Source organism: Hyaena hyaena, unplaced genomic scaffold (assembly GCF_003009895.1).
Source record: "Hyaena hyaena isolate Hyena2069 unplaced genomic scaffold, ASM300989v1 scaffold_96, whole genome shotgun sequence".
Lineage (NCBI taxonomy): Eukaryota > Metazoa > Chordata > Mammalia > Carnivora > Hyaenidae > Hyaena > Hyaena hyaena.
The window spans coordinates 685451-712500 of record NW_024080729.1 but is presented as its reverse complement, the minus strand read 5'-3'; the positions used below and the strand labels follow the sequence as shown (position 1 = coordinate 712500).

At 36.9% G+C, this 27050-nt stretch overlaps 1 protein-coding gene across 1 annotated transcript in view; it reads left to right on the top strand.

The window, feature by feature from the left end:
• The window catches only part of DNAH8 (dynein axonemal heavy chain 8), a 318105-nt gene that overhangs the window by 76181 nt on the left and 214874 nt on the right, over nucleotides 1-27050 (top strand). Inside the window, exons 20-27 of the mRNA XM_039235325.1 lie at nucleotides 1103-1209; nucleotides 7372-7447; nucleotides 8598-8790; nucleotides 15637-15833; nucleotides 16395-16521; nucleotides 19138-19373; nucleotides 21138-21242; nucleotides 26792-26905. Coding sequence (XP_039091256.1) covers nucleotides 1103-1209; nucleotides 7372-7447; nucleotides 8598-8790; nucleotides 15637-15833; nucleotides 16395-16521; nucleotides 19138-19373; nucleotides 21138-21242; nucleotides 26792-26905 — 1155 coding nt within the window. The remainder of the gene's footprint in view (nucleotides 1-1102; nucleotides 1210-7371; nucleotides 7448-8597; nucleotides 8791-15636; nucleotides 15834-16394; nucleotides 16522-19137; nucleotides 19374-21137; nucleotides 21243-26791; nucleotides 26906-27050) is intronic.

Sequence of the window (27050 nt, the reverse complement as noted above, 5' to 3'; positions counted from 1 at the left end):
TTTGCTGCTTTGGGTGAGTTCCACTGCTTTGCCTTCCAGCTCATTGATTTGTTCTTCTACTTCACCCAGTCTGCTGTTGAACCCCTCTAGTGTATTTTTCAGTTCAGTTGTAACTTCTCTTTGGTACTTTCTTATATTTTCTCTCTCTCTCTTGAAGTTCTCATGTGTTCATCCATTCTTCTCCCAAGTTTGGTGAGCATCTTTATGACTGTTACTTGCACTCCATTACTTACATTCTTTATCAGGTAGCTTGCTTATCTCTGTTTCATTTAGTTCTTTTTCTGAGGTTTTTTTCTTGTTCTTTTGTTTGGAACATAGTCCTCTATCTCCTCATTTGCCAGTTCTCTTGTGTTTGTTTCTTTTTTGTTTGTTTGTTTTTTATGTTTTATGTATTTATGTATTTATTTATTTAAGAGAGAGAGAACGCAAGAGGGGGAGAGGCAGAGAGAAAGGGAGACACCGAATATGAGGCAGGCTCCAACCTCTGAGCTGTCAGCACAGAGCTGGATGTGGGGCTTGAACCCATGAAGCATGAGATCATAACTTGAGCTGAAGTCGGATGCCTAACCGACTGAGCCACCCAGGTGCCCCTCTTGTGTTTGTTTTTATGTATCAGATTATTCATCTACATCTCACAATCTTAAAGGAGTGGTCTTATGCCCAGAATTTCAGTCTCCTCTCATCAGAGCTGGGTGTCCCTTATGTGTGCTCTGTGTGCCCTTCTGTTGTGGCAGGGCTGTGGTTGTGGCACAGTGGTGGGTAGACTTGGCAGTCTGGCTGTAGGATATGGCTATGACTGCTGTGATGCCATGGTGGGGGAGTTGATCTTGCCATGCCACCATCTTGACTCCAATTTTATTTTTTAAGTTTATTTATTTATTTTTGGGGGGGAGGGGACAAGAAGCACATGAGCAGGGGAGGGTCAGAGAGAGAGGGAGAGAGAGAATTCCAAGCTCCGTGATCTCAGCACAGAGCCTGACGTGAGGCTCAATCCCACAAACTGTGAGATCATGACCTGAGCTGAAATCAAGAGTCAGATGTTTAATCAACTGAGCCACCGAGGTGCCCTGAACCCAACTTTTAATATAATTTCTTGTTACAGGAATGTAAAGAGGTCTATGCTTTTTTCTCTCATCAATTACTTGACAGTCTTCAAAAAGCTACACGGTTATCTTTGGACACAATGAAAAGAAGAATATTTGTTTCAAGGCAAGTTGAAAATATGCTAAATAAGTGTGGTAATGCTATCATAACAATACTAATATTACCTCTTATTTTGATAAATTAAAAATTTTTTTATTTAAAGTATAACATTTATGAAAAAGACTATATGAAAATATATGTGTAATACTGTAAGAATAGTGATCAAATGAACAGTTATGTTCCTAAACTCCAGGTCAAGACAAAGAACATTGAACACCAGTGGTCCCCTTATCAGTCCTTTCTCTGCTCACCCATATGTAGTAACCGCTATTCTGAACTTCATACTTATTATTGTCTTAGTTTTCCTTACAGTTTTCCAAGTTTGTATCTCTAATCAAAGTATCATTTAATTTTGCCTGTATTTAAACTGTTTTCAGTATTATATTTTTGAGACTCATCTATGTTGATATAATTTGTTTTCACTTCTATATAGTTAGAGTGTACATAGTCTGTTTATTCTATTGGTGATGGTCATTTGGGTAGTTTCCAGTTTGAGCTATTCTGAATAAATCCTGTGTAAAAACATTTTTGTACCTGTCTCTTGCTACAGCTGTTAAGAATGGAATGGTTGGGGGGCGCCTGGGTGGCTTAGTCGGTTAAGCTTAGGTCATGATCTCGCGGTTCGTGGGTTCGAGCCCCGTGTCGGGCTCTGTGCTGACAGCCAGCTCAGAGCCTGGAGCCTATTTCAGAGTCTGTATCTCCCTCCCTCTCTGACCCTCCCCTGCTCACGCTGTCTCTCTCTCTGTCTCTCTCTCTCTCCTAGAAATAAATAAAACATTAAGACAAGAAAAAAAGAAAAAAAAAGAATGGAATGGTTGGGCCATGGGTTATGTGCATACCTCATTTAACCATGCATTGTCCAGCATGAGAGTCCCCATGACTCCCCATGCTTGCACACAATTGGTATTGCTCAATTAAAAAATTCTTACGAAAAATGGGGTGTGAAATCTCATCTCACTGGGACTTAAATAATCATTTTCTTGGTTGCTGTTGAGGTTGAACATATTTTCATGGCTATGAGTTATTTATGCCTTCTTTTCCTTGAAGTTTGTGTTCCTTTTTTTCCTTTTGTCTTGTCTTACTTTGGCTTAGGTTGTCTTCTTTTCTTCATTTCTTTCTTTTTTGCCCATTTTTCTATTGGATTTGACTTATTTATGAATGTTCTCAATATATTACTTTGTTGATGATAATGTAGCAGATATCTTCTCCCAGTCGTTCCTGTTTTTTTCATTCTCTTTATGGTATCTTCTGCTGAGTTTAAAGTATTCAGGTTTATCAGTCTTTTCTTGAAAATATTCCTTGATCTTTTCCTTATGACTTTTATGTATCTTAAAAGAAATCTTTCCTTACTTCATTATGTCTTCTAAAATGTTATACTTTTGTCTTTTACATTTAGGGATTTAATCCACATGATTCTGATTTTTGTGATTTTGTGAGGTAGGAGGCCAGTGTATTTTTTTCTGTAGAGTTAGTTAACCAAACAAAAGTTGTTGAAAAATTACTTTTTTCTTTGAGAAGATAATATATATGTATATATTTTTTAAATATAATTGATTGTTAAATTAGCTTCCATAAAACACCCAGTGCTCATCCCAACAAGTGCCTTCCTCAGTGCCCGTCACCCACTTTCCTCTCTCCCTCACCCCCCATCAACCCTCAGTTTGCTCTCTGAATTTGAGAGTCTGAGAGGATTATATAAATTACTGAATTTTATAAATTACTGATTGTTATAAATTATTGAATCTACAGATCGATTTGGTCAGAATTAGCATCTTTACGGTATTGACTCTTCCATCCAGAATCATGATTACCTCTCCACTTAAGTCTTCTTTTACTATTTCTCAATGAAGTTTTATGATTCTCTGTGTAAAAGTCTTGCACATTTTTGTTACATTTACTCATTGACTAATCATGGCTGAATTTTAATTTAATCACACTGTTATAATCTCCCAATGTGATTGTGAATTTGACACTATCTGTCCGTTTTGGTCAGTTCTTGTTTTATGTGTTTTAAGGTTATGTTTTTAGGTGTATGCAAGATCATATTAGTTAAATTTGCTTAAGGCACTGTATCTTTTATTTTTATTTTATTTCTTTATGCATGTTAATCCTAATTCCTCTAGTTCTTTTTAGTCTGTCATTAATTTTGCCTTACTGGCTTTTTTGGTATATCACTTTTTAGCCCTCTGCTCAAACCTTATTGTGCAATTTTTGGTTTTATTTTTTAAAAGTATCATATACTTGATTTTTAAATTCAATCTGATTATCTCTGCCTTTTAATAGAGTTTATTTACATTTATTGTAATTTTTTGATATAGTTACACTTATGACATTTCCTTTTGTGCCTTCTTTTTAGTATCTGTGTTCTTTGGTTCATTTTATTATCTCTGTTATTTTTGGAGTGGATCATATTTTCCGCTTATTTTCTTTCCTTTTTAAAAAAATTTTTTTTAATGTTTTATTTATTTCTAGGAGAGAGAAAGAGAGAGAGAGAGACAGCATGAGCAGGGGAGGGTCAGAGAGAGAGGGAGTGACAGACTCTGAAAGAGGCTCCAGGCTCTGAGCTGGCAGTCAGCACAGAGCTCGATGTGAGGCTCGAACCCACAACCGCGAGATCATGACCTAAGTGAAAGACGCTCAACCGACTAAGCCACCCAGGCACCCCATTTTCCACTTATTTTCTTTCCTATACTTCAGTTATTTAAGAAGTTACCCTTAAATTGAGAATACAAATATTTTGCTCCAGTTAAAAAAAAAAAAAGAAGTACTATCAATGGTTTTTCAGTTTTCTAGTCTTATTTCTAACTACAAGGGCCTTGGCATGATTTACACACTGAACGGTATCTACCTCATTATTGCTGCTTGTTATTTTAGTTTTGCCCTCTTCTGAGCACTTAAAAATAATTTATTTACTGGCATATTTTATAAAACCTCCAGATTCGTGTGTATTTCTTGTATCCCACTGGATCCTTAGTCAACGTATATGAGGGGTAAACTCTCTTATTCTTTATTTTAAGTCTGAGAAATGCCTATTTTGCTTTCACATTTTCATGACAGTCTGGGTGGATAAAAAGTTTTTGTTTGTCTCTCAGCACTTTGAAAGTATTTCATTTTTTTCTGACTTATAATGTGGTGATGAGAAGTCTGCACTAACTGTAACTAAAGATTCATTTTTATGCTTGATGTTATTCAGTTCTCTTTCCCTGTGTGGATTTGTCTTTATTTAATCCTGCTTTGTTCTCAGAGTACACTTTCTATTTCAGGGTGTATAGCTTTCCTTAATCCTGGAAAATCCTCAGCAATTTCCTTTTGAGTTGTTCCTTCTGGGAAACAGTTGAATGTTGAATAGGTTGACCACATGATTTATTGTTCCAAACAGGATACTCTTTTGAGTGAAGGGGTACAACCCAAGTGAAGTGTCAGGGCAGATTTAACCTGTAACTGTTTGGGGCACACTAGACATGTAGTCATCTCAAATCTTGGGGTCTTCAGCCTGTCCTCTCTGTCTCCTAACTACTCTGTCATGTGTTTTGTCTTTTTGCCTTTCTGGACTACATTATGAGCAAGTATCTCTGTTTCTAGTCTAAAGATGATCTCATATATTGTATCTTAAATATTTCAATTAATACTTTTTTTCTTATTTTCCAGGTATTATTTCTTCCTTTTTAGTTTTGTAATTTATTATGTTGGGAGAAGATAACCTTCATTTCTCTCTTTGAATATTCTTAATATACTTATTTTAGAGTCTTATATGCATTGATTTTATCTGGAGTGAGTTCTTGTTTCAATTATTAATTCCTTTCATTCTCTTTTTACTGTAAGACTTATTTATGCCTTTTGGGGTTTTCGTTTATAGTACCTCATTAGTGAAAGGAGTGTGTGTGTGTGTGTGTGTGTGTGTGTGTCTATGTATGTGTGTGTTATGTTTCTCTCTCCCACCCTGGCTTTCTATGTAGGAGCTTTACTTTTGTCTCCCATGACCCAGGGAACCATGAATATAGACCCAAGTCATATTTGCTCATGATAACTGCCCACTGAAGAGATACCAGGGATATGGCAGGTTTGGCCAGGGGGCCCACAAGTGGTCTGACTTCATTGCTTCCTGGGGATAATGTGGGTTTGTTTCATCACCCTAGGCCCACATCTTTTGGAGATGTTGTAGCTACCAGAAGTAGGTTGATGGGCTGTATTTTGGTTTTGCTTTGCTTCTTTACAAGCAGAGGAGCATTACCTTAGTTTCCGGCTTTGGGTAGCAGGGCTGGCTGAGGCCTAGTCTCATATAGAGTGCTTTCAGTGCCTTAGAGTCCACAGGAGCCAACCTTCCACTGTCACTGCCTAATTCCTAACCATACTCCTGGCCATGCTGTTGATATGTTTCTGACCCATTTCTGATTCATGGAGATGCTAACCTTGCATTTGAGTATTTTCATTTCCTTTATATTCTATCCATGATTATTACATATTTGGCACAAAGAGTGTTTTTGAAGTCTGAACTTGCTATGCCATGTTGATGTACAAGTCCTGCAGCACTAAGTAAATTTTGAAAAGATCTACATGAGCATGATACTTCAACATCCTCCTTTGTCTAAAATGCCCTTTTCTTACCGTAACACATGAATGCTAGTTAGGTCAGCAGGGATCACAATCTCTCTCACACTCTGAAAATATTGTTTTATCGGCTTCTTTTGTTTCCACTTTCAGATGAGGGTTCTGCTGTTAATCCAGTTTTCTAAGTGACACCCTGTTGTTTTGATCCTTATAGGATTTTCCCTGTTATTCTGGAAATTCACAAATTGTATGTTTTGGTGTAGGTAATTCTTCCCAGTAATCCTACCAGGCACACAGATAATCTTTTCACAATGATAAAACAAGTGTCTTCTGAAGATGAGAGAAGGGCTGTGCTTTAATCGACCATGTGTAAGATTCATGTGCTGGATCTAGGTAGTAAAGTGTCTCTCAGCTGAGTGACCCTCCGTAAGTTACTCAGCTTCTCCCTGCCTTGGTTTCTTCATCTGTAAAATGCAAATAATAAGCACAAGATCTGCTTCACATAGTTAATGTGAGCATGAAATATATAGATTCGTGGAAAGTGCTTGGAAGAGTGCCTGGCATATGTTAAGCATTCAATAAACATTACTTTTCCTTAATTTTTTCTTGCCATTTCTTTAAGTAATATCTGTCTCTGTATTTTGCATCTGAAATTTTGGAGAATTCTTTAATCACTAGTTTGTCAAATAAGTTACTGAATGACCTAGTGTGCCATTCACTGCCTCTATTACTTCAGCTGTTTATACTTTATTTAACTCTTTGTTGTTTTCAGATTGTGCTCTTTTAAATATAGTTTACACTTGTTTTATTATTGCATCCTGGATTTCACAATGGGACTATGAATTAGAGGCCTTTTCTCCTTTGTTTGCTTGCTTTGGTTCTAAGAGTTCCTTCTAAAAATATGTAACACTGGGTCTTCACATTGGACTGTGGAAACTTTGTGTTACTTATGATTTCCCCCCATCTTTATAAAGGAATGCGTCATTTTTCAGTAATGACAGCATTTCCTGCTATGGAGAGCAATAAAGCGTTTATTATAATTTTGTCCAGGGTGGAGACAGAGGTCAAGGCCGAGGGAGCTAATCAATTAATTTATAACTCTGATGTGTGTTCTTCATTTCTTGCATTTGTGTGTCTGTATGTCTTTACTTCTGTCTGAGAATGAGTATGTTGTTTAAAAAGCAGTTTTTGGAAGGCTTTGACCAGAAACCTCATGTGTAATCTTGCAAAAAAACATGTATATATGAAAGTATATGAAGATATATGCTTTTTGTTGGTGATCAGGTCTGGCATCTGTTACAAAGCTGGGGACAAGCAGTGCATTTAGTAAACATTATTAAGTGATTATTACCAAGACACAGAGAGAGTGAGAGAGAGAGAGAGAGAGAGAATGTTAAAATACTAGAAAATGTATAGGAGAGTAACATTTTATTTCAGATAATATTAACATGTTTTCTTAGTTCTCTGAAAAGTATGGTTTCATTATAAATAACATTATCAATGTAATTTGGTATTTTGAAAATAGTCTTTAATTTTAGGATTGAAAATGGTAGCATAATCAAGGTATTTATGAAATTTTAGGTTAAGTTTTATAAGTTTTAAACGTGCATCTTATTACAGCCACTATGGACGAAGGCGATCAGAAGATGTTATTTCCTTCATAAAAACTGAAGTACATCTTGCAATTCCAAACGTGGTAAGCATAATTAATATTCAAGTTAATATAATGATATTTTGGTAATTTTTAAAGAAATAGAGGACTGCCACTGAACTTTCACTTAGAATAACTTATCAGCTCTATGTATTTTTAAAATATTTATTTATTTTTGAGAGAGAGAGAGGGCAAGTGAGGGAGAGACAGAGAGAAAGGGAGAGAGAGAATCCTAAGCAGGCTTCGTGGTGGCAGGGTTTGATCCCACAGACAGTGAGATCATGACCTGAGACGAAATCAAGAGTCAGACACTTAACTGATTGAGCCACTCAGGCACCCCCTATGTATTTTTTGGTTTTATCCCAATATTAAACAAAAATCAGAATGTTATTTTTATCTATTATAAAATAATCACTCTTCAGAGTTCATGGTACGTTGAAGGATGGTATAATAGATGGGTTAAGCATCTCTGTTCAGCGCTCAGTTGCAAATACTTGAAAAGCATTCTTGCTTTTTCTTTCTTCAAGCATTAAATTATCTAAATAGTTTATCCCAGAAGTCCATATCCCTACAGCAAACATACAACTGTGAGGTAACCAAGAATGGCAGGATAGAAAGAGCCTCTGCCCTGAGCAGGTGGACCCTGTGCTTTCTCCTGGCACTTATTTTTACCACCGTCTCAGGTCTCAGCTGCCAAATGGCATCTGAACTCCAAGTCTACAGGATGACTGAGGTGCATTCTGTGATGGGCCACAGGATATGGCCAGGCAGAAATGATCTGTGGCTCATCTATATCCATCTACATCTACACAGCTTGGCCTCCTGAGGGACAGCTTCTTTGCCTCTTTGGCACATTTCAAAGATCTGAGGTCAGAACCTTGGCAGTATAGCTTCTTCAATTATTTTGCTTCATTGATATCCAACACACAGTCCACAATTTTTGGCCGCATCTAGCCGCCCTCACAGGAAAAGGATGACAAGTACTATGCCTGACCTTTTAGTCTACAGGAAATAATAGAAACTTCAGGATAGAGACAGTCCACAGTCTTCCCTTTTCTTAACCTCCCTCTCCTCAAAGTAATCTTCCGCTGGGCCAGCTAAGGCTGTCCCACCCAGTGGGGGATGGGCTGGTGAGAAACAGAGGGAGGGATGGTGTGTACTGACAGTACCAGGAACTTGTTTCTTCTCTGCACAGGTAATGGTTCCTAGTTTGGATGACATTCAACAAGCCATTAACCGTATGATCCAGTTAACCCTGGAAGTCAGCAGAGGAGTGGCTCACTGGGGGCAACAGCAGACCCGTCTTGTCAAGCCTGCCGTCACCAGTCCCAGCCGCACTACTGACCTGACACATTTAAACACAACAAAAGCACCAAAGAAGGAAGAGAGTAAGAATAGTAAAGCACATCCCCGATGAATAGAATGTTAGAATTATAACAACTAGTAAATCATCTTTATGATTCTTCCTGGGTATGACAGCATATAGATTTTAAAACTTGTAATTCCAGTGCAGTTAACATACAGCGTTATATTAGTTTCAGGTGTACAGTATAGTGATTCCACAATTCCATATATCACCCAGTGTTCATCAAGGTAAGTGTACTCTTACTCCCCTTCACCTATTTCACCCAGCCCTTAACCCACCTCCCCTCTGGTAACCATCTGTTTGTTCTTTATAGTTCAGACTCTGCTCCTTGGTTTGTCTCTTTTTTTTTTTTCTGTTTTTTGCTTCGTTTCTTAAATTCCACATATGAATGAAATCATACGGTATTTGTCTTTCTCTGATGGGCTTGTTTCACTTAGCATTATACTCTCTAGATCCATCCATGTCATTGCAAATGACAAGATTCCATCCTTTTTTAAAAAGAGGCTGTCATTTTTGTCATGTTTATTTGTAAATTTTGCTTTAAAAATAAAAAATGAGTGTTCTCCATCTTCCATCATAAACATAATGTTCAAATATTTCCATCTATATTTGGACATAGGGAACAAGGATTTTTATCACTGTTCCACTATCATAATCTTAGATTCAAAGGAAAATTGCAACTAGGCTTAGAACTAATTCTACTTTCAGCATTATATTTGGTCCAATGAACTTAGTTTGCTAGAACATGGTGCTTAGAAGTTCTGGGTCATGTGTTCCTTGTACCTAAAGTACATATAAGCTATTCCCTTAAGTAATTATGAATGTGATATGGCACTGACCCAAAGTTCCATCGACATTTTTGGACACTTTCTTCTGTAGAAAGCTGAACTATTTTTGGTAAGTAAAAACCGCATATACTTAGGGTGCACAGTGTGATTTTTTGATACATGTATACATTGTGAAATGGTTACCACAATCAAAAAAATTAATATGTCCATTGCCTCCCACAGTTACCATTTTTGTGTGTATGTATGTGTATGGTAATAAGATTTGAAATTTACTCTCTCAGCAAATTTTGAGTATTTGTTAGTATTATCTGTGGGCACCATGCTATGGTTTTTGCTTGTTTTCACACATGCTGATGAAGTTGCCAACCTACTTTCATTAAGCTAGATCTGCTGAGGAAACTCCTTTCATTCTTTGGAAGTGTTCTGCTTTGACCTGCTACTGGGATCTAGAGGGAGAGAACGGTGATCTAAAGGGAAAAGATTAGCCCACTTTCCTCGCCATATTCCTGCTGGATTCCATTACATGGCTCATAAACACAGCCCTGACAGATGCCCTCATTATGATGAAACCTGTATTTTCCTGATCATAAGTGATAGACCCACCTGTGATCATCCCCCAAGGCTTCTCCACAAAGGGGTTTTGTAGATTTTGAGGAAAACTGAAGCCAGACTAGATTCAAACTGTTCGGCTTCTTATTTTCTGGGAACCTTCTTTTAATACGGGCAATTAACATTCTTTCCTTTACAACTAGGCTTTTGTATAGTGCTCAGTTAAAAAAAAAACAAAACTCAACAATATATTGTTTAGAAATAAGATTGTTGGTTTATCTTCAAAGAAAATTCAGGATCCCTGTTACCTCTGGGAGTAAGGAAGGAATATGTAATTTCAGAGGGCCTAGAAAGGACTACTGATATATTGTCACCATTCTTTCCTTAATCTGGGTGCTAAATACATTGAAACTATTTTTCTTCATATTTAATATATGTTTTGTATATGCCATATTCTTCTTTAACTACTGTCTTATGTACTTTTATGTATATGGTATATTTTAGTCACCCATACACATCCTTTTAGCACACTAGGAATATGAAAGATTTTCTGCTAACAATGTCTGTGGAAAAATTTAGAAGTACTTATTCCCATTTAAAATGAAGAATAAACAAGGAAGCCTGCTATCATTACTTTTATTCAATATTTTATTGGAGAAATCAGACAATAAAGAATGAGATCATTGGAAAGGAAGACTAAGATTGTCCTTATTTGAAGCTAATGCATGGAAAATCCTACAAATCTAGAAATGACTATTAGAACGAATAGGTTCAGTAATGTTTTTGTATAAGAGACCAACATACAAAAGTGTTTCTATAATAGAATGTAATAGAATTATATGCCAATTATATCTCAATAAAGCTGGACAGAATATAATAGAAAAAATAGGCTTTTCAATAGCTACAAAATCATAAGGTACTTAATAAATAAATCTAAAAAATATTTGCATGGCATTTTTGGAGAAAATTCTTATTATTGAATGGCATGATGGAAGATATAAATAAATCCACAACTTGAAGAACTCAATTTTTAAATTAATTTTCAAATTCAATACAATTTCAATGATATCACAACAGACTTCTTTTCTGTAATTTGTCAAATTAATTTTAACTTTTTTTGTAAAATTATGTGGAGGTGAAAATAGCCAAAAATAGCTCAAAATATTGATGAAGAAAACAGAGTGGGAGGGCGGTCTTTTCTGCCATATAGAAAGAAGTATTATTAAGCCAGGCCAATTAAGACAATTTCTTAATGGCGCAAGAATAGATAATAGATTAATGGAACAGAGCAGAGAGTGCAGAAACACTCATATGTATGAAAATTAGATATATAAGACAAATGGACTTACAAATCAGGAGGGAAAAAATGTGCTATTTATTTAATAAATGATACTAGTGACTTTTATCCATTTGGAAAAACTTAATTTAAGATTTTAAGATCATAAAAGTGTCTTAAGGGGTGCCGGGAGCACTCACTTGGTTAAGTATCCAACTCTTGATTTCAGACATGTGATTTTGTCCTTGATTTCATGGTTTGTAGGGTAGAGCACCATGTGCTGGCAGTGGGAAGCCTGCTTGGGATTCTCTCTTTCCCTCCCTCTCTGCCTCTCCCCCATTTGAGCCTATTCTCACTCACTCTCTCTCAAAATAAATAAACATTAAAAAATAAAAGTATCTTAAATTCATACCCATTAGTCTATATTTTATAACACTGTTAAATATATATGTATTATATAACACTGTTGGAATAAAATATAGCACAATATATTTATGACATTAGGGTAGGGAAAAATTCTCAAGACATACAAAGCTCAAACTACAGAAGAAAATATGTTTAAATTTGACTTCTTTATATTTAAAAGCATTCTTTAAAGGGTCCACACATTTAAATGACCATGTTGGAATCCTTAACAAAATGTTAGCAAACTGAATTCAGAAACATATAAAAAGGAAGGTATATTATGACCAAATGAAGTTTATCCCAGGAAACAAGATTGGCTTAAAATACATCTTGCTAATAGAATAAAGGACAAAATCACACAATTACCTCTGTAGACATAGAGAAAAAATTTGGCAAAATCCAACTACTCTGTCCTATTAAACTCAACAATCTGGGGATAGAATTGAACTTCTTCAATCTGATAAAGGACAGCATGAAAAACTTACAGCCAACATCATATATAATGGTGAAAGACTAATTATCTACCCCTAAGATCAGGAGCAACTTAAGAATACTGGCTTTCCCCACATCTATTCAACATTATTCTGGAGATTCAATCCAGTGGATTTAATAAGAAATTAAAGATATACAGACTAGAAAGGAAAAAGCAAAACTGGCTTTATTAACAGATAACATTATCTTGTATGTACAAACATCCTCAGGAATACATACACATGCAAAACTATTAGAATTAATAAATGAGTTCAGCAAGTATGCAGGATATAAGATCAATATACGAAGCACAATTATATTTCTAAATACTAGGAATGAACAACCTGAAAATGAAATTAAGAAGACAATTTCATTCGTAATACTACCGTAGAGAATAAATTTAACAGAGGAACTATAGGGCCGGTACATCAGAAACTACAAAATATTGCTGAAAGATAACACCATGTTCATGGTTGGAAGTCTCAGTACTGCTAAGTTGGCAGTTCTCCCAAATTGATCTATAGATTTAGTGGACTTTCTATCAAAATCCCAGAAATTTGTTTCTCCAAATGTTTTGGAGAAATCGAGTTCATCCGAAAATTTGAATAGGAAATAGGGAAATTCAGAGGAACTGTAATAGCCAAAATGATTTTGAAAAAGGATAATAGAGCTGGATGACTTGGTTTCAAAACATACTGTAGAGTTATAATAATCAAAACAGTGCAGTATTGGCCTAAGGATAGACATGTAGATCCGTAGGACAGAACAGGCAATACACAAATAAACTTTAGAGTCAGTTGACTTTCCGAAAGGATATGAAGTTAAAAAAAAATGGTGCATTAGATTGTCTCTTCAACACACAGTCTTGTTCAACACACAGAACAATTAGATATACATATAAAAAATTAAGTTGGACTCTTACCTCACACTATGCAAAGAAATGAACTCAAAGTCAGTTATACAAGAACTAAAGCTATAAAAATTTTTGAAGAAAACTTCTCAAAGAAAACTTTGAGAAATTAACTCAAAGTCAATTATACAAGAACTAAACCTATAAAAACTTCTTTAGAAAGAAATTTTTAAAAGTTGGGAAGTTAGCAATTTGAGGTTATACAAAAATTCCTCAGGTATGACAGCAAAAACATGATCCTTGACAAAGAAAATTGACAAACTGGACTTCAGTCAAATTCAAAACTATTGCTCTTCAAAAGATACCATTTAAAACATTAAAAACAGAAGCTACATTTTTGGAGAAAATATTTGCAATGCATACATCTGGCATTAAATACTTATATTCAGAATATAAAAAACTCAAACCGAATTATAAGACTGTTGCCCTCCCAAATGGTCAAAAGATTAGTTCAACAAAGAAGATGCATGCATGGCTAAAAAACACAGGAAAAGATGCTTAACACCATTAGTATTAAGGACATACACATTAAAACTATGATGATATACCACTGCACGCCTATTAGAATGGATAAAATTTTTTGCCAATTCAGGCTCAAAGAGCCTGAAACTTTACTGCATCACTGGTGGGAGTGTATATAAAGGTACAGCCACTTTGGAACCAGTTTGGCACTTCCTTAAAAAGTTGAACATACCTGTACCATTTGGCTCAGAAATTCCACCCTAGGAATTTATCCAAGAGAAATGAAATCATATGTCCGTGTAAAGACTTGAATATTCACACTGCATTATTTATAATAGCTTCAAATTGCTAGCAAACCAGATGTCCAAAAACTGGTCAATGGATCAACAAAATGAGATACATCTACACAGTGGGATGCTTCTGTGCAATAAAAGGGAAGGAACTACCAGGACATGCATCATTAGTTACTTATTTAATTCAGCCAAATACCTTGTACTTTCTTTTGCTTTAGTTTTGATTAAAAGTAAGACAAAAGAGCAAATGAGTGACGTGGTCTTAGAGGAGACTGGCAAATTCACCAGGGATGCCCTTTTTATTTATTTATTTATTTATTAATTTTTTTAAATTTATTTCTAGGAGAGAGAGAGAGAGACAGCGTGAGCAGGGGAGGGTCAGAGAGAGAGGGAGATACAGACTCTGAAACAGGCTCCAGGCTCCGAGCTGGCAGTCAGCACAGAGCCCGACGCGGGGCCCGAACCCATGAACCGCGAGATCATGACCTAAGCGAAAGTCGGACGCTTAACCGACTAAGCCACCCAGGCGCCCCAGGGATGCCCTTTTTAGAGATGCTTCTCAGCTTCAGCTAATTGTTTCCATACAGGAACATGGGCCCCGTACTACCAGACTAAATCTTTATAAAAAATTTTTAACATCTATTCATTTTTGAAAGACAGTGAGAGACAGCACAAGCAGGGGAGGGGCAGACACACACACACACACACACACACACACACACACACAGAATCCACAGCAGGCTCCAGGCTCTGAGCTGTCAGCACAGAGCCCAATTTGGGGCTCGAACCCACAAACCATGAGATCATGACCTGAGCTGAAGTCAGATGCTCAACCAACAGAGGCACCCAGGCACCCCCCAGATTAAACCTTTTTAAAAGAGAATTCTATTGGAAATCTGAAGTTGCACATGAAATATCATGATTTTTAATTGTTCATAACTGTTTTTGAAAAAGTAAGGGGTTGTTTGGGCCAAATAAAAGTATCTGAATAGTCTCTGTCTGATGGGGAATTATTGAGAATTTTGATCAAGGCAGTGGCATGATCAGATTTTGGTGAGAGATGTTTATGGTAGTGGCTAATAGTGATTGCATGATCTCTATACACCAGATGCTGAGCTGAGGACGAACATAAATTGTCTCATTTAATCCTTGCAAGTATTTCCGTGAAGATTAAAAAACTGGCCAAAGGTTATTTGGGTAATAAGTATGGTGCCTCCCTTTTAACCACCATACTGTTCTATAGAGCAACAATTTCAGCTCTTTTGACCTTTCTTTTCTTGGAGGACTTACTGGGGGGGGCGGGTGTTTAATCAGTGTCTTTCAGCTCTGTTCTCTGAAAGCAGTTTTCCCACATTAAAGAAATCTAGACCTCAAAATCTGACACAGTGGTTTAGGCAAGCCATAACAGACTCTTAGATACAGAAAACAAACTGAGGTCTGCTGGAGGGGTGTTGGATGGGGGGATGGGTTTAATGGGTGATGGGCATTAAGGAGGGCACTTTTCAGGATGAGCACTGGGTGGTGTTATATGTAAGTGTTGAATCATGGGAATCACCTCTTGAAGCCAGGACTACACTGTATGTTAACTAACTTGAATTTAAATAATAATAATAATAAAGAAAATTCAGCTTGAAAAAAGCCTATAAATATTAAAACTGATAATATTTGAAGTCGCATATAGAAATTATCTCTCTATAAAACCATCTGTTTTCAGGATCTATTGAAGAAATTATTCCTGCAAGGAAGCTGAAGAACTTTTATCCAGGGGTAGCGGAACACAAGGATATTTCCAAATTGGTCCTCCTCCTCTCTTCCTCTGTGAATTCTCTACGAAAGGTGGCTCATGAGGCATTGCAGGACTTTCAAAAGTACAAGACGCTCTGGACAGAAGACCGAGACGTGAAAGTGAAGGTATATTTCGGCTACTTGTGATGCAGTTTGGGTTTGAATTGTTTATATCTAACATGCGCAAGAGAAGCAGGAAAGTATCAGTGATGATGACAGGAACTCATGAGCAGAGGTCAAAAACGTGAAAAGGCCAAGCATCTAACATACTAGATTTTGTGCCGTACTTACCAGTGACACTCCGAGGCAACTGAGAGTAGTGAGGCTCAGGCAGATTTCATTTAATTTGTGTAAACAGTTGGGCACCAATTATGTTCCAGACACATTCAGAGGCTGGGTATTCAAGGATATGTCACAACATAGATTCAACTATATTTTTGGTTAGAGACTCAAGGACACATGAATAACTCAGTAAGTTATTCATGGTAGACTTTGGAATTCCCTCACCTGGCCTCATCTGCCAGTACTACCAGCTCATCCCTTTCTTTATGAGCCACTGGCCTGATATGCAAGTGGAAAAATATATAAACAAAAGAAAAGAAAGAAAAGAAAAAAAGCAATGTGAAATTTATACTGTCCAAAAATTAAAGAAAACATTGCTTCCTGTTTCCTATTTCCTTACTACAGGAGTTTTTGGCTGACAACCCCTCTCTGACTGAAATCAGGTCAGAAATTCTACATTTCGCTACGTTTGAACAGGAGATTGATGAGTTGAAGCCTATTATTGTTGTAGGAGCACTTGAACTACATACAGGTATTTTTAAAATAAGATGTAAAGTGTCTGTGTTTTCATATGAAATGTTACACTATTTAGGAAACAGTTATTAAGCTACCTTTTATATACATATATATTATACATATAAACATGCATATCCTTCTATATACATATATATTATACATATAAATATGCACATATATTATATATAATATGTATGTTATATAATTTATTATTATATACTTTTGTACATAATATATGAGGGTGGCTTAATACACTGAATATGAACACGTCCTCAATTGGCAAACAACTAGACTACGCTTGAAACTCTTTTTGGGGTTGTTATGAGGAGGGAATTGTAGAGATGAGATAGAAGTCAAACAATTTGAGGTTTCCTGAGAAGTTAATCCACTTGGGATTAGAGTATCAGAGGATGATGAGACAGCCATTTAATCTCTGAGATACAAAGCCCAAACTGATTTTACTGATTATAAGAGTAAGGGAGAGCTCTGCTGCTCAGACACAGTGTTCTCCACAGAGCACACTGCCCCATCTCATATAGGGTATGTGGGTGGCATGGAGTTCAAGCACTGTGGGTATAGATAGGTTAGCATCGCCTGTAGAAGGACGCTTACTCAGATGAGACTGTTGTTGATTAGTTGGTGCTCAGAGGTGGGCTTATTGAATATGTTCTTTTTGTTTGGTTGACATTCAGAAGGGAGGGGCTGGTGCTGATTGGTTGGCAAAAACATGCGAACTGAGGTCTGTTGGTCTGTGGTTTGGGTTTAAAACTGGGTTGTGGTGGCTCCTTATTGCCATGGTTACAGCAGTACACTCAATCTTGCTTTAGGTTTGTGAGATTTTATTCTCAGGAGATATTTGAATGACCTATTTTACAACAACTATCCATTTTAAGTAGATTTTCAGGTCTATCCTTAAGGAGTAAATGTAACTGGCTCTCAAATTTGACTATTAAGGTTACCTGAGCTCTTTAACTTCCATCTCTTCTGCTGATGATAATGACAGTGCCCACCTCATAAACTACTTTATATTAAACATTTGGCATGGTTGAGTTCAATATATGTTAATTGCTATTATTATATCTATCAAGAAGGGATGTAATTTGGGGGAAGAATCACAAGCACTTGAAGGGAATATTCAGTTAGAAATCAGAAACTATACCTCAAGGGCAATAATTCCAAGGCTTTTTGGAACATTAATTTACCTGTTATTTTTACTATAATTTAAACTTCCTGTTTGTTTTCTCATAGTTGTTAGTGCTGTGATTCCTCATACACAAATCAACTCTAGCACAGTGTGTGAGTTGGCTGGAGCCTTGAATTTTGGGAAAGGAAACTGAAAAATGGAATAAGTGGTAACAGTTCTAAAGAAAGGGGAAGGTGGGCTGAATGCTCGGGGCCTGAGGAAAAGAAGAGGGGTCCAGGGGTGCCTGGGTGGCTCAGTCAATTAAGCATCCAACTTCAGCTCAGGTCATGATCTCACAGTTTGTGAGTTCAAGCCCCATGTCGGGCTCTGTGCTGATAGCTAGCTCAGAGCCTGAAGCCTGTTGCGGATTCTGTGTCTCCCTCTCTCTTTGACCCTCCCCTGCTCATGCTATCTCTATCTCTCTCTCAAAAATGATTAAGATATTTAAGAAAAAAAAAGAAGAGGGGTCCATGAGGCACAGATCTCAAGAGATAGGATCTCACAGCCTTGACCCACAAGCTGACTGTGTGTCTCTTCTCAGGCTGCTGTCTCCTCAGCTACCTAGTCCTCTCAATCTGTTGGGAGTTGCAGGGGGAGAGATCATGTTTCAAACACTGCAGGGCTGGGGGTTTGAGAGGTACCAAGAGGAGAAAAGAGGAATGTGTGAGGATTTTTAAGACAGAGTTGACTAGTTAGTGCTGTTTTGTTTTCAAGAAACAGAAACCTCTCTGAGCTCTTTTATGAGAAAAGTATATATCCCAGAATCCAAGATGCAACTGGGCCTTAGGTATGAACCAGAACCGGGGACAGTACAGGAGGCTGAGGAACTCCACTCTCTCTGCCTCCCATTTCTTCTTCTCTCTGTGTGTGACCTTTTCTTCTTCCCAGAGCATAGGACTCCCCCTCAAGTCTCATTCCAAACAAGAAAGGATTCTGATTAGCGGATAAAAGGTCAGGACTGACTGGGACAATCCAGCCCAGGTACAAGGTCAGGTTACACACATTCTCTACCATGTGGATGAGGTAGGAAGTGGAATAATGGGAAAACAGGAACAAGTTTGGCAGACAACACAATATACTACACTCCACTGTGTGGACTTACCTAGAAGAGTATGGAGGACTGAATGAGGACTGCTAGTGGGATGACCAGAAACAGAGCAAAGTTCACATTGGGTAGTGCTAGAACTCATTTCCAAAATTCCTCCCCATAGACTCCAGTGTCCTTCTCATGCACAGCTTAACATACTCTATAGGGAGAGGAATACATCTTTGAAATCTAGTAACTTTATAGCACGTTTAATTCAGACTAACTACATTTCAAGTGATCAATAACCACATGTCTCTAGTGATCATCAAATAAGTCAGTACAGTTATGGATGCTCAGATTAGATGTGAAATAAACAGTTTCAGAATGTCAGTTATATTCTGATCTTTTTTCCTCTTCCCCAGAGCCAATGAAATTGGCCTTATCAATTGAGGCTAAAGCATGGAAGATGTTACTCTGTCGATATTTGAATGAAGAATACAAAAAGAAAATGTTAGACATGATAGCATTTATCAATGAATATTTGAAAAAGTTATCTAGACCTATCCGTGATTTAGATGATGTCAGATTTGCAATGGAAGCCTTAGCGTGTATCCGTGATAACGAAATTCAAATGGACATGACTTTGGGACCAATTGAAGTAAGAAATAATTGCATTTTTTTTTTCTTTCTTGAGATGCTTGTCAAAAAAAGAGAGAGGGACACCTGGGTAGCTCAGTTGGTTAAGCATCCGACTTCAGCTTAGGTCATGATCTCGTGGTTTGTGAGTTCAAACCCCATGTCGGGTTCTGTGCTGACAGCTCAGAGCCTGGAGCCTGCTTCAGATTCTGTGTCTTCCTCTCTCTCTGCCCCTCCCCTGCTCACTCTGTCTCCCTATCTCTCGCAAAAATAATTAATCATTAAAAAATATTTTAAAAAATTTAAAAGACACACGCACACACAAATTGATTCTATTAACATACTTCAACTATTTTATGGCATAGTCTGCCTCTTTCTCCTTTCTGATTTGTTGTCATTGGAGGAATTTTGACAATTATCAACAGTGAATAGTATACAAAGGAAGACTGATATATTAATAATGCTGAACTGGTCTAGACAGTGTTCAGTTTTTTATAGTAGCACCAATATTTTACAGAAATGAATGGTTTTGCTCTTCCATGTCAATCCTGACAATTTAGGCAAGTTCCCCAAATATCTTTAGCTTTCCTTAGAAACCACTGACAGGTCTAACTCATGACCAACGACATACGCTGGGCAGCATGGTGGGAGCAGTGCACTTAGGCTCAATAGTAAGCTATTGGAACTAAGATCAACCAGAGATCTTTTTAGGGTAGAGAACTGTATTAGTTTCCTGTTGATTCCACTCTCTTGCCTCCCTCTTTTCCTTATATGGACCTTTGTGATTACATGGGGCCCACCCAGTTTATCCAGGACAATCTCCCCATCTCAAGTTTTTAAACATAATTGCATCTGCAAAGTCCCTTTTGACATGTAAAGTAACATAGTACAGGTTCTATGGATTAGGATGCGGACAACATTGGAGAGGCCATTATTTTGTGTACTTTATGACTAATATTTAAATTCCTCGCTCATAGTGATAATAAAAATCAGAGTCTTAGTTTATTTTATGACTCTTTAAAAATTCTCTAAATTAAATCTAAATTTAAATTTAAATTCCTCTATTCCCCAAAATACCTGTGGGACTAGCATTCTCACTGACTCTGTTTGGTATGCCAATGCTCATAACTGAGTATTGCCTTCTTAAAACTATTTAGTGTTTATACTCTCTGGTAGCTAATACACTTCATACCTTTACTACCTTTTTAAATCTTAGTATTAGGGAGTTTTTGATGCCTGACCATCCATTTCTTAAGATTTAACAAGCTATCATATCATTTTTTCTTGACTGCAGAAATCTCATTCTTCAGCATGAATTCTTTTAGTAAATCCATTTGTCAGTCCATTCCTTTGGTCATTCAAGTTTCTTTTCTTCAGATTATCTCCCACATCATTGTTTCATTCTATTTTTTACGTAGCCAGCCCATATTTGAATAGAGTAATGAGAAGATACTTTGCATGGTATTGCACAAGATCAAGGAGGAGAGAGACAGAAAATGATTCTAGGGATATTTCTAGGATAGTATTTCAATGTGACCTGCCCATATCTCCATCAGAATCACCTTATTAAATGCAGATATCAAGACCTAGGATCTAGAGTCAATATCCGGTATCAGTTAAAATCTAAAGGTACTTTTTATACATATTTAATTTAGGAACCACTCTTCTAGACTATGCTCTCTTCTTCTAAGAATGGGGAGAATAGGAACGTGTTTCTAGAAGGCATCTACATCATTTGGCAATTGCTTTCCTTGTAATGTTTCTGAACTCTTCTCCCACTCTCCAGGAAGCCTATGCTATTTTAAACAGGTTTGAAGTTGAAGTAACCAAAGAAGAATCAGAAGCAGTTGATACCCTGAGATATTCTTTCAATAAATTGCAGAGCAAAGCTGTAAGTACAAATTTAATTCTTATTTTTTAGAAGTCACTATTTCTAGGAAAAAAATTTCATACATTATAAGGCTTAGATATTATTTTAATAGCTTTATTGAGATATAATTTACATACCGTAAAATTTACCATTTCAAAGTATACAGTTCAGTGACTTTTAGTATATTCATAGAGTTGCATAACCACCATTATTATCTACTTTTAGGACACTTTCATCTTCCCAAGAGAAACCTCATACCCATTAGCAGCCACTCCTTCTTCTCTTACCCCAGTCCCTGGCAACCACAAATTTTCTTTTTGTCTCTATGAATTTGCCTTTTCCGGACATTTAATAGAGATGGAATCATACAATATGTAGCCTTTGTCATTGGCTTCTTTCCTGTAGCATAATGTTTTAAAGTTTATCCATGTTGTCCTAGGTACCATGACTTCATTTTCTTAATGTCTAATGATGTTGAGCATCATGTACTTATTGGCCATTCATCCATCTTGTCTGGAGAAATGTGAATTAAGTCCTTTGCTGTTTTTTTAAAAAGTGGGTTGCCTTTTTATTTTTGAGTTGTAAGAGCTCTTTACATATTTTGGATATGAATTCTGTATCAAAGGATTTGCAAAAATTTTCTGTCCTTCTGTGGGTTGTCTTTTCAATTTCATTTTCTTTTTTTAAATTTATTGTTTTCAAGTTTTTGCTTGAATTCCAGCTAGTTAAGACATGATATAATATTAGACACAGGTGTACAATATAGTGAGCCAGTACTTTCCATTGACCACCCAGTGCTCATCACAACTAGTGCACACCTTAGTCTTCCTCACCTGTGTAACCCATCCACCCACCCACCTTCCCTTCGGCAACCATCAGATTGTTTTCTGTCATTAAGAGTCTGTTTCTTGGTTCCTCTTTCTCTTTCTCTCTCTCTCTCTCTCTCTCTGTCTGTCTGTCTGTCTCTCTTCCCCTTTGCTCATTTGTTTTGTTTCTAAAATTCCACATATGAGTGAAATCATATAGTGTTTGTCTTTCTTTGACTGACTTATTTCACTTAGCATAATACTCTCTAGTCCCATCCATGTTGTCAGGGAAATGCAAATCAAAACTACAATGAGATACCACCTTATGACTGTCAGAATGGCTAATATTAACAACACAAGAAACAACAGGTGTTGAAGGGGCACCCTCTTGCACTGTTGGTGAGAATGAAAACTGTTGTAGCCACTGTGGAAGACGGTATGGAGGTTCCTCAAAAAAGTTAGAAATAGAACTATCCTATGATTCAGCATTTGCACTACTAGATATTTACCTAAAGTACTAATTCAAAGGGATACATGCACCCCAATGTTTATAGCAGCATTATCTACCATAGTCAAATTATGGAAATAGTCCAAGTGTCCATCAACTGATGAATGGATAAAGAAGATATCTTTTCAGTATCTTGACACTGTCCTTCCCATCCCCCCCTTTTTTTTTCTGTGTTAAAAGACACATAACATGAAATTTACCATGTTAATGATTGTTAAGGGCACAGCTCAGTGTCATTAAAGACATTTACATTGTTGTGCAGCCATTACCACTATATATCCCTATAATTCCTTTCATGTTGTAAATCTGAAACTCTATACCTAATTAATAGTAACTCTGCATTCTCCCTTCCCCTAAACCCTGGTAACCACTATTCTACATTCTGTCTCTGTGAATTTGAAGGACAAATTTTTAAAATTTTGACTTAATTTTTAATTAAGTCCAATTTATCTATTTTTTTTCTTTTGTTGCTTATGTTTTAGTATCATGTCTAGAAAACCGTTGCCTAAACCAGGGTCGTGAAGATTTACTACTATGTTTTCTTATGTAGTTTTTATAATTTTAACCCTTATATTTAAGTTCCTATTACATTCTGAGTTAATTTTTTTTTATGGTGTGAGTTAAGGGTGCAACTTCATGCAAAAGCATGTGGGTATCCCGTTGTCTCAGCACCATTTGTTGAAAGACTTCTTTCACCAATGAATTGCCTTGGCACCCTTGTTGAAAATCTGTTGACCATAAATGTAGGGAGTTATTTCTGGACTGTCAATTCTATTCTGTTGCTTCATTTGTCTACCCTTATGCCAGTAACCTAATGGCTTGATTATTGTAGTCATGTGCAAAGATTTTTAAAAACAATGGTATAATACACATAATGTTTAACATCTTAACTATATTTTTTACAAAAAATGTTAACGTTTTATTTATTTCTGAGAGAGAGAGACAGTGTGAGAAGGGGAGGGTCAGAGAGAGAGGGAGACACAGAATCTGAAACAGGCTCCAGGCTCTGAGCTAGCTGTCAGCACAGAGGCCGATGCGGGGCTTGAACCCATGAACTATGAGATCATGACCTGAACTGCAGTCAGCCACCCAATCAACTGAGCCACCCAGGCACCCTATATCTTAACTATTTTTAAGGGTAGTTAGTAGTGTTAAGTATATTCACATTGTTGTGCAACCAATCTCCAGAAATTTTTCATCTTATAAAACTTAAATTCTATATCCATTACATAATAATTCATGTCTGTTTCCCCAGTCCCTGGCAACTACCATTCTGCTTTCTGTCTCTATAAATTTGACTATTTTGGGAACCTCATATAAGTACAATGATGCAATGTTTTTGTGACTGGCTTATTTCAGTTGGTGTAATGTCCTCAAGGTTCATCCATGTTGTAACATGTGTCAGAATTTCCTTCCTTTCAAGTCTGACTAATATTCCATTATACGTATATGCCACATTTTGTTTATTCATTCATCTGTCAGTGGACACTTAGGTTGCTTCCATCTTTTGGCTATTGTGAATAATGCTGCCATGAACATGAAAGTGCAGATATCTTTTTGAGACCCCACTTTTAATTCTTTTGTGTAGATATCCAGGAATAGAATTGCTGTATCATATAGTTTTTAAGTTTTTGAGATCCACCATACTGTTTTCCAAAGCATCTGAATTGTTTTACATTCCTACCAACAGTGCAAAAAGGTTCCAATTTCTCCACATCTTTGCTAGCACTTGTTATTTTCTGTTTCCTTGATGATAGACATCCTAATTGGTGAGGTGGTATGTCACTGTGGTTTTGATTTGCACTTCCTGTATGATACATGATATTGATCATCTTTTTATATGCTTGTAGGCCATTTGCATTTTGTCTTTGGGAAAATGTCTATTCAAGTCCTTTGCCTATTAAAATTGAGTTATTTGTGGTTTTTGCTGTTGTTGTTGAGCTGTATGAGTTCTCTATATATTCTGGATATCAACTCCATATCAGCTATATGATTTGCAAATATTTTCTCATACCCCATGGGATCCCTATTCACTCTATTGACTATGTTCTTATAATTTCATTTATTCCTATAAAGGAGTTAATGATATTCCTCTTTCATTTTTATTTTTTTTAAAATGTTTTTTTAATGTTTTATTTTATTTCTAGGAGAGAGAGAGACAGACAGTGTGAGCAGGGGAGGGTCAGAGAGAGAGGGAGTCACAGACTGAAACAGGCTCCAGGCTCTGAGCTAGCTGTCAGCACAGAGCCCGACGCGGGGCTCGAACCCACGAAACGCGAGATCATGACCTAAGCGAAAGTCGGATGCTTAACCGACTAAGCCACCCAGGTGCCCCACCTCTTTCATTTTTAATTTTAGTAATTTGAGTCCTTTTCTCAGTCTAGGTAAAGGTTCATCAATTCTGTTGCTATTTTTCAAAGAAGAAACTTTTATTTGTTGATTTTCTCTGTTGTTTTCCTATTCTCTATATCATTTATCTGTGCTATAATTTTTATTATTTCTGTCTGCTTGTTTTTCGTTTAGTTTGTTCTTCTTTGCCTCGTTTGTTAAGGTGGATGGTCAGGTTACTGATTTGAGATTTTTTTCTTTTATTCAGGCATTTATAGCTATACGTTTCTCTCTAAGCATTTTTGAAGTTGGTAAACATTTATACAGTTAAACATTAAAAATGAACTCCAAGGGTGGGTCCAGATTCTTTAATTATAGTGAAAATTTTATTGAATGTTAATTAAACATTGGATTAAAATTCCTTATTTATGAAGAGATCTGTTAATGAGATTAAGGCAAGGCAGGGATGCAAGGATACGGAGCTGAAATTGGGGTCATGACTCATGATTCCAACTCTGCCACCAGGCAATTGGATGATCTTATGCAAGTTAATAACCTTTCTTTCTCAATTTCTTGATGTGATCATTCAGGAATATATTAGGACATTTTTTTATATGTGGTTATGAGGCTCCCTTGAGGTAGTGTGTATAAAATGCTTTATTAATACTCATGTTTATTTATTTATTTATTTATTTATTTATTTTATTTATTTCTAGGAGAGAGAGAGAGAGAGACAGCGTGAGCAGGGGAGGGTCAGAGAGAGAGGGGGTCACAGACTGAAACAGGCTCCAGGCTCTGAGCTGGCAGTCAGCACAGAGCCCGACGCGGGGCTCGAACCCACGAACCGCGAGATCATGACCTAAGCGAAAGTCGGACGCTTAACCGACTAAGCCACCCAGGCGCCCCTCATGTTTATTTAAATTCATGTTCGGTATTGACTAATCATTTATTTTTAAAAAGTGATTGATTATTTAGTCAGAGAAGTGTATCTTGGGAATGAAAGGGAGAACCCTCCATTGAGATTTAGTGAAGTTCAACTTTCTGTTATTGTTCAATGGAAAAGATTCACTCAGGTTGTTCTATCTCTTTAACTGTTAGTGTTAAACCTATTGGCCCATCCTTTACTACAATCACCAACAATCTTAAAGTAGCCTATATTCCAACCTAGGCAGATGCTGTTGTCGAGAACACTTTCGAGCAGGAGCCCTGGAACCACGATACCAGGTTTTGAATCTTGACCTTGCCTCATGCTGATGCTGGGGTCTTTGGGAGGCTATTTAGTGTCTCTGTGTCTCAGTTTTCTCACCCATAAAATGAGTATAATATCAGCATTTACTACACAGGGTTGTTGTGAGGATTAACTAGGTTAACATATGTAAAAAGCATGGCAGCTATTAAGTATGAATTAAGTGCTAGCTATTACGATTGAAGGTTTAAACAGAAACTTTGAGGAGTGTTATAGAAAACATTTCTCCCCCTTTTTAAATACCCAGTAATATCACTTTTTTTAAGGTGACTCTTCCAACCACTGCAACCATGAATCTACTAGAGGTTATTAATCCCAGATCTTCACTTGGCCCCAGAGCCAGCATGTGACCCAGATTGGGCCTAAAGCAGTAGCTGTCCCACTGGCCACAGTGATGGCCTGAACTGTAGCAGCCAGAAAACTTTTTCCTAGCCTCAGTTACAGAAGATGGCTTTGCCTCTTGGGTCATGAACTAGAATGATTTGTGTCACCTGTTGGTGGATTTGGGTTATTTATTTCTCTTTTGTTTTTGTTTCTGTCTTTTAGACAACATTGCAGAGACAACCTTGTTCATCCTTGGGCATCTGCAGGATAACAGACTTGCTGGAATAGAATTACAGCTTTCATTTAAATACATTTTCATTTAAATACATCTCACGTTGGGTATTCTTTCTTATTCTAGGTTTCTGTGCAAGATGAACTAGTTCAAGTGCAGCCAAAGTTTAAAAGTAATCTCCTTGAAGCCGTGGAAGTTTTTCGTGAGGATGTAATGAACTTCACAGAAGCGTATGAGATGGTAATCCAAGTATTTGCATGCTGTGGGTTAAAATGTTCTGTGGCGTGTTTATATGCGATGACAGTGATGAGTCTTGAGAAATACACTGTGATTTGCACATTGTATATAAGAGGGTATATTTGCATATTTGCAGCTATCGGAAAAA